This window comes from Sturnus vulgaris, chromosome 1 (assembly GCF_052056855.1).
Source record: "Sturnus vulgaris isolate bStuVul1 chromosome 1, bStuVul1.hap1, whole genome shotgun sequence".
NCBI classification, from domain to species: domain Eukaryota; kingdom Metazoa; phylum Chordata; class Aves; order Passeriformes; family Sturnidae; genus Sturnus; species Sturnus vulgaris.
This window is the reverse complement of record NC_142243.1, coordinates 60,900,147-60,913,567: the sequence shown is the minus strand read 5'-3', so window position 1 is coordinate 60,913,567 and position 13,421 is coordinate 60,900,147. Positions and strand designations below refer to the sequence as shown.

At 40.8% G+C, this 13,421-nt stretch overlaps 1 protein-coding gene across 1 annotated transcript in view; it reads right to left on the bottom strand.

Moving 5' to 3' along the window:
- Positions 1-13,421, bottom strand: part of ITGA9 (integrin subunit alpha 9) — a 215,252-nt gene that overhangs the window by 17,706 nt on the left and 184,125 nt on the right. Inside the window, exon 27 of the mRNA XM_014877065.2 lies at positions 6,781-6,900. Within this exon, the coding sequence (XP_014732551.2) occupies positions 6,781-6,900 (120 nt within the window). The remainder of the gene's footprint in view (positions 1-6,780; positions 6,901-13,421) is intronic.

The window sequence follows — 13,421 nt, the reverse complement described above, 5'->3', positions numbered from 1 at the left end:
AAGTTCCAAGGCAACTGGCACATTCATCTACATCTCTGCAGGGAAGACTTTTGTGGTCTGTTCTCTTGGGTTGCAATGTAAGATGCAACCAAAAGAACATATTCTACTACCATTTACATAAGGTGTTAAAATGGATGGAGCAGTGTTCTTTATCTCCTCCATGACTCAGCCCTGATAACTCCCTTGGGGAAGCAGGAGCCACCCTGGGGAGTCCATCTCTGCTAACCCATCTCTCAGCATCACTCACAGAATCCATCATCCCATTGTGAGATGCCCTGCCCTGAGGGAGGAACCAAGCATTCCTGGATATAATCTGAGGCTTGGAATACCATTGCATTCCCAGAGGACAGGAGCTCTTGATAACCACCACTGGACCTCCAGAAAAGGACCAGACCTTTTCTAAAGGATCACTGCTTTGACAAGACCACATCCATGACTCCAGCAGTACTGCAGTCACAGTTTAATTGGACTGCTACCACCACCATGACCAGCAGGGTATCAGGTCATATTCTGACTTTGTCAGTTTAAGACAGTGTTTCTGTGCTACTGCCTTTACTGTAATTTTCCTAGTAAATTGTAGTTCTGATTTGGAGTCTCTCACAAAATATTTGTGTGGAGCTAATTCTTCCTCTGATTTGCTTTCAAACAAGCACAGCTGTGAAATACACCATTCCCACCAGTAATGCCTAGTAAGTGCTTTCACAGCAAGTTGATCTGACTGCCTTGTTTATCTGAACAGCAATTATGACTCTTAATTTTTGGCTTTAGCATAGTACATAATGGTTTGTTCTTGGAATGATATGTACAGAAAGGAAGAAGCATGTGAACTCAGAATAGACATAACAACTTTTCACCTCAGATATGAAATACCACTCAGTTTCAATAGACTTCTCTAAAAACAGCATTCAAATTTATATAGCTATTACACCCAGCTGGGGGACATTTTAAAAATCGAAATATACTCTTACTGGAAAGATTATATATAAATAGAGTGGGGGGAGAGAGAGAGAGAGACAGAGCTAGAGATGGGAAGTATATGTATATGTACATATGTGTTTATGTACATATATATAAATGTACACTTTGGTCACAACAACCCCATGTAAGAACAATAGGATGGGGACAGAGTGACTGGAAAACTGCCTGATGGAAAAGAACCTGAGGATTCTGGTCAACAACTGGCTGAAAATGAGCCTGCAGTGTGTCCAGGTGGCCAGGAAGGCAAATGACATCCTGGCCTGTATCAGCAATAACGTGGCCAGCAGGACCAAGGCAGTGACTGTCCTCCCGTACTCAGCACTGCTGAGGCTGTGCCTTGAGTACTGTGCCCAGTTTTGAGCTATTCACTTCAAGACAGACATTGAGAATGCTGGCACAAATCATGAGCAGAGACAATAAAACTGATGAAGGGTCTTATTCTGAAGAATAAATAATATAAGGAGTGTATTATAGATGGAGCTCGGGTTGTTCAGTCTGGAAAAAAGAAAGGTCAGGAGAGACCTTACTGATTTCTACTAGTCTACCTGGAAGTAGGCTGTAGCAAAGGGGGAGTCAGCTGCTTCTCTCAGGCAACTAGGGGCAGGACAAGAGGAAATGGCCTCAAGCTGTGCCAGGGGAGATTCCAGATGGACACGAGGAAGAATTTCTTCACTGGGACGGTGGTTAAGCATTGGAAACAGCTGCCCAGGGAAGCAGTACAGTCACTATCTCATAGTGCTCAAGAAATGACTAGATGTAGCACTTAGTGCTATTGGTCTAGTTGACAAGGTGGAGATTGATCAAAGGTTGGACTCAATGATCTTGGAAGTCTTTTTCAACCTTGATTTTATGACCATGAATATATATGTGTGTGTGTATATGTATGTATGTATGTATGTATGTATGTATGTATAATAGCCACACTACTCCCCTGCACTGAAATCCAAAGATATTTTGTATAACTGTATAATAATAATAATAATAATAATAATAATAATAATAATAATAATAATAATAATAATAATAATAATAATAATAATAATAATAATAATAAATAAAAATAAATGATAGGAACTGTATTTCCTTATGCACCTCAGAGGGAAACTGTTGTGGGGAGGCTTTTTTGTGTTTTTTTTTTAAACCAGTTTTATTTTGTTGCAGAGCTACTACTCCAAAACCTGGCCACCAGGAAAGGGGGTTGGAGTGATGACTACTCAGGAAACAGTAGACACTGCCACCTGAGCTGTAAATGAAAGGGAGAGAAAATGTTTTGGGGCTTGTAACAAAGAATACAGAGCAACCACTGGTAAAGATTAGGTGCAGAGTTTAAGAGTATTTTTTTTTTCTTTTATGGGAACATGAGGAGCTGTATGTTTTGGCCCATTTAAAAAGACTTAATGTTTGAGGCTCTAAGTAAGAGAAAGCACCTCCTTCCAAAAAGGGTAAATTTTTTTTGGTTTTACTACATAGATGAAATTCAAGTTAGCTTTAGCCTTGGTTAACTTTAGATATCATCTGACTACTGAAACAATATGTGAGGCAATGGCAACTACTCTGTGTAGGGGATTACAAGTGCTCTTTCAAGGACACTTATGCAGTCACAATTATTTCTCCTAAAATCTGAGAAAAAAAAACTCTTCAAATTCTCATTTTGAGATAAAAGATAAAAATCTAATGTGTAGCACACACTGAAGAGCAGGAACCCTCTGGCTAGTCAAAAAACAACATATGTGGGTGTTATTCTCCTTGTCCTCCTCTCCACAATCCTCTCAAAAATTCATAAAGAGAAGGTTCTTATTACATAAGGGACATGTAGAGGTCAATTCTTTGACCCAGGAATCCAGAAAGCAGTGCTAGAAACCTCATTTTAGACAAGTCAGAGATTGTACACCACAGAGACAGGCTCAGCTCAGTGACATGCTTAATGTCAAGATAAATAAGTTTTGATAAAAGTCCCTCTCCTGTGTTAAACATACCACAGAGAAACAAAATAATGTTGCTGCAGTGAACATAAATTAATATAAAATCCTTGTTTTGAAAATCACTTGCACAACTGGCTCCATGGATCACTGCTCAAACTGTCTAGCCTGGTGCTCACTTACACATTCCCTCTTTGATAACATTTTGTTTTTTCTGTGTGCTTAATCTAAAATGATATGGATTAAATAATTCACTTCACAATGCAAGCCAGTTCAAATGTCAGAATTTCAATCCAAAACATTGTAAAGCATATTTATTGTGTAATTATTTCTTGTAACAGAATATTCATCGTGTTACACTATATTATGCTTCAGTTTTGTATTTGCACAGTGTATACCTGGTCTACATGTACATAAATACACTATGCTTGAAGGAGACTTTATCCTGACACATTGCTGCAGTCCTGACACCTGAGAGAAGTGTGTTTGGGACAGCACTCGCCAAAATAAACCAGCCATCACTGCCTTTCCCTCCTGAATTGTTGCTTGTGAAACCACAGCATGAGGGTAGCTGGCCTGAAGAAAAGCAACCTCCTCTCCTGCTCCACTTTCCACAAGAGTCTGGAGGCCCCCAAAGGGGTATAGGGCAATCTCCACATAAAAAAGCAAAATGTGTTGCTGTGGACAGCAGCATGAGAGCTTCTCCTGCTCCACCTGCCAACAGGTGACCAGGAGTGTGAACAGGTGAGGCAGGAGTGTGGAGAATGAGCCATGCTGCAGAGAATCTGGCAAGTATGAGAGCATGTCCCCACAGATGCCTGCACAAAATTATCCAGAAAAATGAACAAGACAGAAAAAGCCACAGGTTGGGCTGTCCAACAAAATAGGCAAAATTGGGGCAATCCTTGCCAGTCTGCCTTATGCATGGCATCTTGTGGAAGTCAGGGAAAAGCTGCCCAGCCCCTCTGAATCAGTATGCACTGAAACCAGGGAAAGCACAACATCTACATGAAGGATGAAAACAAACAGAGAGGCAAAGCCACTCAAAAAGTGATCAAGCTCATGCTGAAAAGCTTTTCATGAGTATAAACATGGCTATGATTTTGGACATGAATAAGTAAGCTTTTATTTGAAATGAAAAAAAGAATTAACATTATTTCCACTGACAAGAACCCCCAAAACTGTGCAATTTTAGATCTACAAATAATGAAATAATTACCATCCTCATCTTAGTGTGATGCACAGTAAACCTATTCTGATTTAAAACAGAATTTTGTGCTGGAATGTCCCTGAGATCTCACTCCTGCTAATGCTATCAATTCTAGCAGTGTGTAATGTGAAATATTTACATGTATTCTAGTATTCTTCTGCAAATTTAAGGAACTGTTTACTCCATTTGCAAAACATCATCACGTTTGAAGGTTTGTCCATTGTGTAGTGCCACTTGTGGTGTAGCTGTGCACACAGCAAGAGCCTATTTTCCACACAGGGCTGAGACATGGGTGCTGCCAGCACACTCTGCACTGCTGCCAGTGCTCAGTTCTGTTACAATGAGTTTGCTTCAGCTCCTGCTCTTTTTTGTGTAAACAGCTGCCTTCCAGCACCACAGTTTAGCTATAATTAATTTCTAATAAAAATATAATTTATTTTATAATCTAGTCCTGAAATTTGGGTAAATTCTTGTTCTCACTGGCAGTTCTAAGATATCCAAATCTCTGCGTAATAAAAATCTGTTATTTCATTCCAGATTTATAAACTAAATCCTAATACAAAGTTGAGAATTTTTTTACTTCTTCACACACAAAATTTAGGAATGACTGTAGGATCTACTTGGCCAATTTTGTCTAAAAAATATTTGCAATCAGACAATTAAGATTCCTCTGTAGGACTGCAACTTTCCCATGTCAGCTTTATTTCAACTTTAATATTACCATAATTTTAATAAATAGAGTAACTAGTGAGTGCAAAGTATTACTTATATATATTTATGTATCAAACTACAATAAATTAAAATACTGGCTGATACTAGCAGCTACACAGTTTTAATCAACTTTAAAATCAAACCTTAAATTATTGGATCCTTTAGTAATCATGCAAACCTGTAGATGAAGCACTGGAGCTCATCTTGCAAAGCCCAACCATCATGTCTGACTCTGGGCAAGGCACCTCAACTTCCTTTCCCTCAGCACATGTGCATGCAAAAACAGCTCTGTAACCCTACTTATAGCTATTTGGTACTGTTACTTGGAATTTCTTTCAAAGCTTTCATGCAACAAAATGGCAGTTTTTCCACATGTACTGAGTGATCCCTATAAAATATAAAAGAGCTCAAAGTATCAAGATTAAGAAGCAAAGGACTGTATTAACTCTAGTGGAGACCAAGAATTGAACTTGTGCAAGTTTTACCTGAAGACTCACAGGGTGATATTTCTCTTATCTTGCACAATTTCAAACAGTTCATTTCATGCCTTTTTATGACAGGAAATGAGTAATATGAGATCAGTCCTATAGGTATTAGCAGCAATATGTCCTTTATCAAAACTATGTGTCATTGAGACATAAACCCTGGGCCTCTTCCAGTCTCACATTTTTCCATTCTCACGGTTATTCTTCCATCTTAATTGCCTGAACATTTTTTTCCTTTTACTATTTCTGACACAGAAAGCAGAAGTATTTTTTAAATGCCAGAGAAACAGAAGTTATGAGATATTCTAGAACGTGGTCAGACATTGTTTTCCAAATGAACCTGGCCAGTAAATACTTAAAAATCTTCAAAACTGGTTATAAAAGTACTTTAAATCCATAACCCATATAAAATTTATATATTATATGATGTAGCATATAATCTATAACCCAACTATTCACATATCTATATAATTTAAAATAAGAATTGCATGGCCAGTTTTAGGTTTCTAAATCCATTTTATAGCTTCATGATCTATGAAGCAATATGACCAGCACATTGGGGCTGTGGCCTCCTGTCCCAGCACAGTGGGCTAGCAGAGCCTGCAGTACACATGCTGCTAAACAGTGCAAGTCAGGCTCCTGGATTTCTGCCATGGGAAGCAAAATAATGCTGGACTTGTTCCCATGTGTGCATTTGAGATTTACTTCTCTCAAAGACAGTCCATGACCTTGACTGTAGTCTTTTAAAATTATGGATTGGTAAGAGGGAACTGAAAAATGAAAACACTTGAAGTTCCTTACCCTTCATATTTACCACACCAGACGGCTGCTGGCAAGTGCATCAGCCTAGTTTTACTTTGTAATCGTGCTTGGGTAAAAGAATTGCACTTTATCAGAACGGTGTGAAAGCTGTCTTTTAACAGGTCCAGATGCTTCTTGTTCTGGTAAGGCATTTTACTGATCTGGAACTCTTTGTCTGAGGGAGCTGAAAAATTTATTGCTGGATACTCCTCTCCCAAGGGCATCTATCTCTAGGAAAGTAGCTACCAATAGTTTTTGCTAGACATGCACTCTTCGCTGGTTAAGCAATGTTAACCTGATTTTCAGGAAACACTGTTGAAATCCATGAACCTCAGTCATCATAAAAACATAGAAATGCAATGTATCGAAGTGTAATATAACAGTAGATTTATAAGAGAGACCTTCCGTTGTCCTGAAATGGTTATCAGAGGTTTCAACTTTTAATAACCAGCCTCTAAAAACCCCCACTGTTTCACTTCTTCTCTATGTCATTAATACCCCCATGTCCCTCACAAAAGCTTGTATATTAAATTGATTTTGCTGAATAATGACTTCTCTAATGGAGAAAACAATTATTCAGTTCCTAAAGAAAATTGAGGTTAAATACAAGGATAAATTTAAGCTTTTTTTTTTCCCTGGGATTAGCTTTGGTTTTATGTTGCATCTGTTACCTTACCTTCCATAAGAGCACAGCCAGCAACAGGAAGATGAGAATTCCCACCAACAAACTGATGGCAATGATCCATCCGACAACATACCCACGAGGCTCCAGATTGTGCAAAGCCTCAAAGACCACCTACAAAGCAATTAGAAAAAGATCTTTTTAGAATTGGAATATGTATTGTTTTCTCTTGTACTTATCTTATTAAACACATTGTACGGTGGCCTCACTGATAGTATTTCATCTGTCAAACAAATAAGGAATGCAGCCTTAATTTAGTGCTTTCCATCAATTTTTCCCAAAGGATTTAAAGCTTTCAAGTGGATTTTGAGTAGTGGTGCTGGATCCAAAGAATATCAGCCTTCTCTCCAGCATAACACTTACCCTGCCAACCCTCAACACTGAGCTTGTTCAGGTGCTGGGGCATCAAATGTGCACAAAGTTTTGCATGAAAATATCCATCCCTTGGATTGGCAGGGATTGGCATGACATCTTGCATGGCTTGTCTTACTCATCATGTTCTGGCCCAGCCATACCCCCTGATGCTTCACATGAAATATTCATTATGAGCTTCTGTGGGTTAGGTTTTCTCAAGTGAATTTCTTCCCATTTGTTGTCAGGGAGATGCTGGGGGTGGCTTGAAAGGAGTAGCCAACCACCCTGATATATCATTGAAATGGTTTTGGGGAGGGGAACGGGGGTTTGGAGTTTCTTAGCTGGGTGGGAGTATTCATTTCCTAGCTGGGAGCAGAGACAGTCATGTGGGGTTTTTTCCACCTAGGACCTCTCCTGCACAGTGGTTTCAACACTGCCATGGAGCTCTGCCTGCCGCCTGCTTCTAAGCCCGTTGCTTGCAAGAGAGAGAGAGAGAGTCCTGGCTGCCCCATTGACTGAGACTTTGCCAGCTGCCAGCACCGAGAGGGACAAGCACAGTCCATGTGGGTGTCTGGGGGAGTTATTCCTTCCCACCCCCTCCCCGCAGCCGCTACGAGGTGAGACGCCTGAAGCCGGAGTTGCCCCCTCCGGACCTCCTCTCTGTATGGCAGTGCAACATCCCGACAAAGCCTTGCCTTGCTTCCCAGCGTGTCCTGGTTCCAATTAACCGTGCCAGAGACCCATCACTGCTCGCCTGGGTGCCTGGGGGAGTTGTTTTCTTTTTCCTTTCCCTCTCTCTCCCCTGAGCTGCTGGTATCACCAGCAGAGATGTTCCGCTCTTGTATCAGAATGCCCCCTGAAGCCGCGAGGGAGGAACTGAACATCCTCTGCCTCTCCTGAGTCAGCATCACCCCCTGTTGAGGCTGTAGCTACACCAGAGGGGAAATAGCTTAATGGATGGGAAAATTCTGTTATTGGGGTTTTTTAAATCATCGTTGTTGTTGTTTGTTCTGTCTTCTTAAAGAAGTGTTATTCCTTCTCCCATATTGCCTGGAAGCCCCGAAATTTTTGAAGTCACAGTAATTTGGAGGGAGGGGTCATCTCAGCATTCCAGGAAGGTTTCCACCTTCCTTGGCAGATATTTGTCATTTAAACCAAGCCTGCTTGTTAACAAAGCTGGACAACTCATACATCACTATTAAATACAAATCATCCCTGCTGTGCTTTACAAGACACATTGTGCAAGAGGCAAGGACACACGCAGTCATGGGTTCTTCTGGAAATGCTGGGAGCTGTTCTCTCTTTTTCTATTGCATGTATGGCAGAAAAATACAAAGAGCCTTCCCACCATCTGTCTCAAGAAGACAATGGGAGCAAATTACATTATTCATATACACTGTGAATTTTCATTCTCTTATTTCAATCAAAACTAGTTCCTCAGTGGAAAACTCAAGAATGTCTCTCCTCAAGAAGGGCTATTTCTATGTTAAATTTTGCAGTCTAATATCCAGCAAATGCAGAGAGGCAGCAGGGGTTTTTTTAAGGTAATTCATTTGCTTTGTCTGGCTTTGTTTTGCAAGACAAAGTAGCTAGTTTTTCTCCCTCCTTCATGGACCACTTTCACCACCTTTACTTAAAAATGCCAGAACCATTCTGTAGATATGAACTGCTAAATCAGGTTTTTTAAAAATTTACTGTTAAAAGTAGGTGAAAATCCAGGAGTTATAGTCACATAGAATTATGCAATCCCAAGATAAAAGGTGAATGAAAGACCTCTAAAACACATTCATTCACTGCTAACCCTATTCAAACAGCTTCATTTATGAGAAAGAAAAGGCAATGCAATACCACCCAACTTCTATGAGTCTTGAAGGTGGGCATTCAAGAAAAGTCTGCAAAAGGAAGGAGGTGGCAGCACTGGTACAGGGGCCAGAGATGCCCTGTGTCCTCCAACCACGCAGATGTCCAAGCCTCAGAGAAAGCCATGGGGATTCTGAGTGAGTGCAGGCAAAAGCTCTTCTTTGAGTGGGAGATGGGACAAGGACAGTCTCTCAAGATCTCACTCAAGAAACATTTCTCTGTTTCCATAAGCAGGTATAGCCTTAGCAAACAGCCATGAAAATTATAGGCACAGATGAGAGAAAAGGGGCACAGATGAGAGAAAGGGGGTCACTATATTTCATCAGTTTTCCAATAAAGAAGCACTCAGCCTTCATTTCAGTTTCACAGGTTAATTTAATGCTGATTAAGACAGCAGCTTTTCTGGAGGAAGAATTTGAATATAGTTGATTTATATACACTGCTTTTTTCTATCCATGAGATGTTTTCAGGCATTTCACAGAATGACAAAATGAGTAAGGTTGAAAGGGACCACAGTGAGTCATCTGGTCCAACCTCCCTGCTCCAGCAGAGTCATTCTAGAGCACATTGCACAGAATTGCATCCAGATGGTTCTGGACTATCTCCAGTGAGGGAGGCTCCACAACCTCTCTAGTCAATCAGTTCCATTGCTCGGTCACCTGCACAGTAATGAACTTATTCTTCATATTCAGTAGGAACTTCCTGTGCATTAGTGTCTTCCTGTTGCCTCTTGTGCTATTGCTTGGCAGCACCAAGAAGAGTCTGATTCCATTCTCCTGGCACCCTTCCTTCAGATATTTATATATATATATTGATGAGCAACACCCCCTCCCCAGTCATCTCTTCTTGGGACTGAACAGGCACAACTCTCTTGGCCTTTCCTCACAGGAAAGATGTTCCATTCCCAGTAATCAATTCTGTTGCCCTCCGCTGAACCCCCTCCAGGAGCTCCATGTCACTCTTGTCCTGAGGAGCCCAGAACCAGACACAGCACTCCAGATGTGGCCTCACCTGTGCTGAGGAGAGGGTCAGGATCACCTCCTCCACCTGCTGGCCTTGCTCTTCCCAATGCACCCCAGGATCCCATTGGCTGCCTTGGCCACAGGGGCTCACTGCTGGCTCATGGACAGCTTGTTCTCCACCAGGACCCACAGGTCCTTCTCCACAGAGCTGCTTTCCAGCAGTTTGGCCCCCAGCCTGTGCTGGTGCAGGGGGTTATTCTTCCTCAGGCACAGGACCCTGCAATTGCCTTTGTTGGACTTCAAGACCTTTCTCTTCTGCCCATCTCTCTAAACTCTTGAGGTCTTTTCAAAGGGCTTCACAGCCCTCTGAGGTATCAGTCACTACTCCCAGCTTTGTGTTGCCAGTGAACTTGCTGCCCCTTCCCCCAAGTCACTGATGAACAAGTTAAACAATACTAAACCTTGGCAGACACCACTAGTGACAGGCCTCCGACTAGATGTTGTGCCACTGTAACACTCTAGTGTCTGTTGTTCAACCAGTTCTCAATCCACTTGTTGTCCACTTGTCCAGTCCACACTTCCTGAGTTTGCCTATGAGGACATTGTGAGAGGCAGTGTGAAAAGCCTTGTTGAAGTTGAGGTAGACAGTGCACACTGCTCTCCCATCATCCATCCAGGTAGTTTTCCCATCATGAAAGGCCATCAGGGTGGTCAAGCATGTTTTATCTTTAGTGAATCCATGCTGACTACTCCTGATCCCCTTCTTGTTATCCACACGGATAGAGATGGCCTCCAGAATGAGGCACTCCTCTTTCCAGGGATTGATTGGCTGCTAGTGACCTGGGTCCTCTTTGCTCTTTCTGAAGACCAGGGTGATACTTCTCAGACACCTCTCCTGATCACCACAACTTTTCAAAGATGACCATGAGTGGCCTTGCTTTGGTGTCATAACAAGACTTGAAAACACAGCAAACAGATATGAACTAAGCTCTACATATTTAGCATTATCCAAAATTCCCATAACTAGTATCACAATTTTCAAAATAGCTCTCAAACATGGACCAGTTCTCCAACCAATAAAAAATAATGCTAGCATTTCAGATAATTGCACAAAGGCTTTGTCAGACTTTTAAAGATATTTTGCTGAACAGAGAAGCTTCTTAAGTATCAGTCAGTGTATATTGCATATCTGGAGTGTCAGAAAAAAGGCAATACAGTCAGTGGCAGGATGTCAGGGAAGCAAGCCATCTCTGGGGAAGGTTGGAGGCAGAGGGTAATTGGTACTAAAGAGAAGCACACCATCTACCACCTGCTGCTTGGCCCACTGGCCATTTTGCAGTCTCTAAAAGCCATTCTTGGGCAAACTTGTATTCCCTATCCTTTCCAGCAGTACAGCCTCTACAGGGTGGCTAACAGGTTGGGGGGCACAAGACAGCCTCCAGTTCAGCACACTTCCCACAGCACTGACCTACAGAGAAGACAGGAATCAAAAGAGTAAGTGATGCTGAAGATAAGGGGTGTGCCCAGAGAGGGCAGTAGGGGCAGCAGCTGTTTCACAGAATGCAGTTACAAAATACAGAGTGGATTAGATGTTTGTTTTCGTATTCTGACAAAATGCCAGGGAAAACCATGAAAAGCATTGCTGTCTTGATGACATGAGGATTTTCAGTTTCATATTTATCTTTTGCATTTTGCACTGTACATGCAGGATTTGAAAGTGGGGAAGCCCAGGAGGGAGTGCAGCTGGCCATTTAGCTTTGTGTAGCTCACACCTCAATCAGGTTTTACACAGTGTAACTGCCCTTCTGGAAAATAACTGAGATTTCCACCCAAACACTGATTTTTGCAATGTTGAACCCAGATGTGCAAGAGCACCTACCAGTTCATCTTCTACCTGTGCCAAACATTTGCTAAATTCTGACAGCTTTATCTTGGTTAACAAACTATGAAGAAACAGAACTTTTGTTTTTAAGAACGTTTAGAACACCTTATTTCAGTAAAGTATGTAAGCAAGAAGTTAAGTTAACTGAGTAGGAATTTTTAAAAGTAAAGTTGATACTCTGTCAAAGCAGAAGAGGTACAGGCTACTGCACTGGTACTTCGAAAGAAAAGAAACATACTTCAGTAAAAGAAGATTTAAAAGACAAATTGAAAAATTTCCTTTTTTTTTTTTATTATGTATATTAAATTAATTTTATGTGCTTGCATCATGAGCCACAGCACCATGGAAGGCACAGACATAAAAAATGCTATTCTATTTCTGTATTTCTGTATTATCACCTATATTTTCTAAACCCACTGCATTGCTGGTTGACTTTTCCATTCAAGTACTATTATGCTTGGAGGGACTTCACCATTAAGACACTATTATCCTTTATGTCTGTACATACATATATATTATATATATATACATATATATATTATATATACACATCCCTTTTACATATTTATTTATTTACATATACTAAGAAAAGCAGTATTTTCTTAAAAAACACAAATATGAGGTTTCCTCACAACCTGCTTGTCTCTACCCCTGGGAAATTAACTGTATTTTATTGTTATTGTGCATTCTATTCCTTTACCAAGGTATACTTCTACCTGACAGACTGCAGTGTAAAGAACAAGAAAATCTATAAAAGGAATGTTATAGTAGCAAATGGAAAGGTAAAACAATAAAGTGAATAACTTAACATGACGAGAACAATAAGGCAGCAAATAATTTGCTGGCAAGAAGGCTGCAAAGCTGCTGGAGGAAGCTCCAGCCAGGCATCAAAAAGGTAAGCTGGGGAGAACTGGTGCCTTAAAATACTGAGTGTTTGTAAAAAATGAGAGCTTGGTGGTGGATTGCTGAGGTATTCCCACATGCATTAAAAAAACCAGCTGGAACATCATGAACACTGTCCAGTACCATAGGCTGCTCCTTTCAACACAGACATGGAGAACAGGCCAAAGTCAGGAGTCTTCCATGCTGCAGGCAGACAGCTAAAGCTTAGGTCCATGAATATACATTTAAATCTCTTTGCATAGAGATATGCATCTTCCAAGACACCTTCCAAGTCTTCACAACCATAAACTCACTTTTTGTAAGGTTTTTTTTTGCTATTGTTTTTCTCCAAAATATATTGTTTTATCATTGCAAATATAAACATACCTAAATTCTAAGCAGAAAAAATCCATGAAGGACAACCACTTGCCTGTGTTCCATGGTCTTGGTTTAGGACAATTTAACAGGAACACTCTACAATGAGTTCTCCCCCTTAGTTTTAACCAATCCCTTTCCACCAAGAAGGGAGAAATTGAATACTAGTAGATGTAAGTGGAAAAAATACTGATTATTAGCAAGCATAACAGCAACAGGAAAAAAAAAGCCCAGTAGACAATTTCCAGCTACAAAATTGCTGAATCTCACAGACTCCCACCAGGGACAAAGAGAAACCTGAATTTGCAGAGTGATCCATT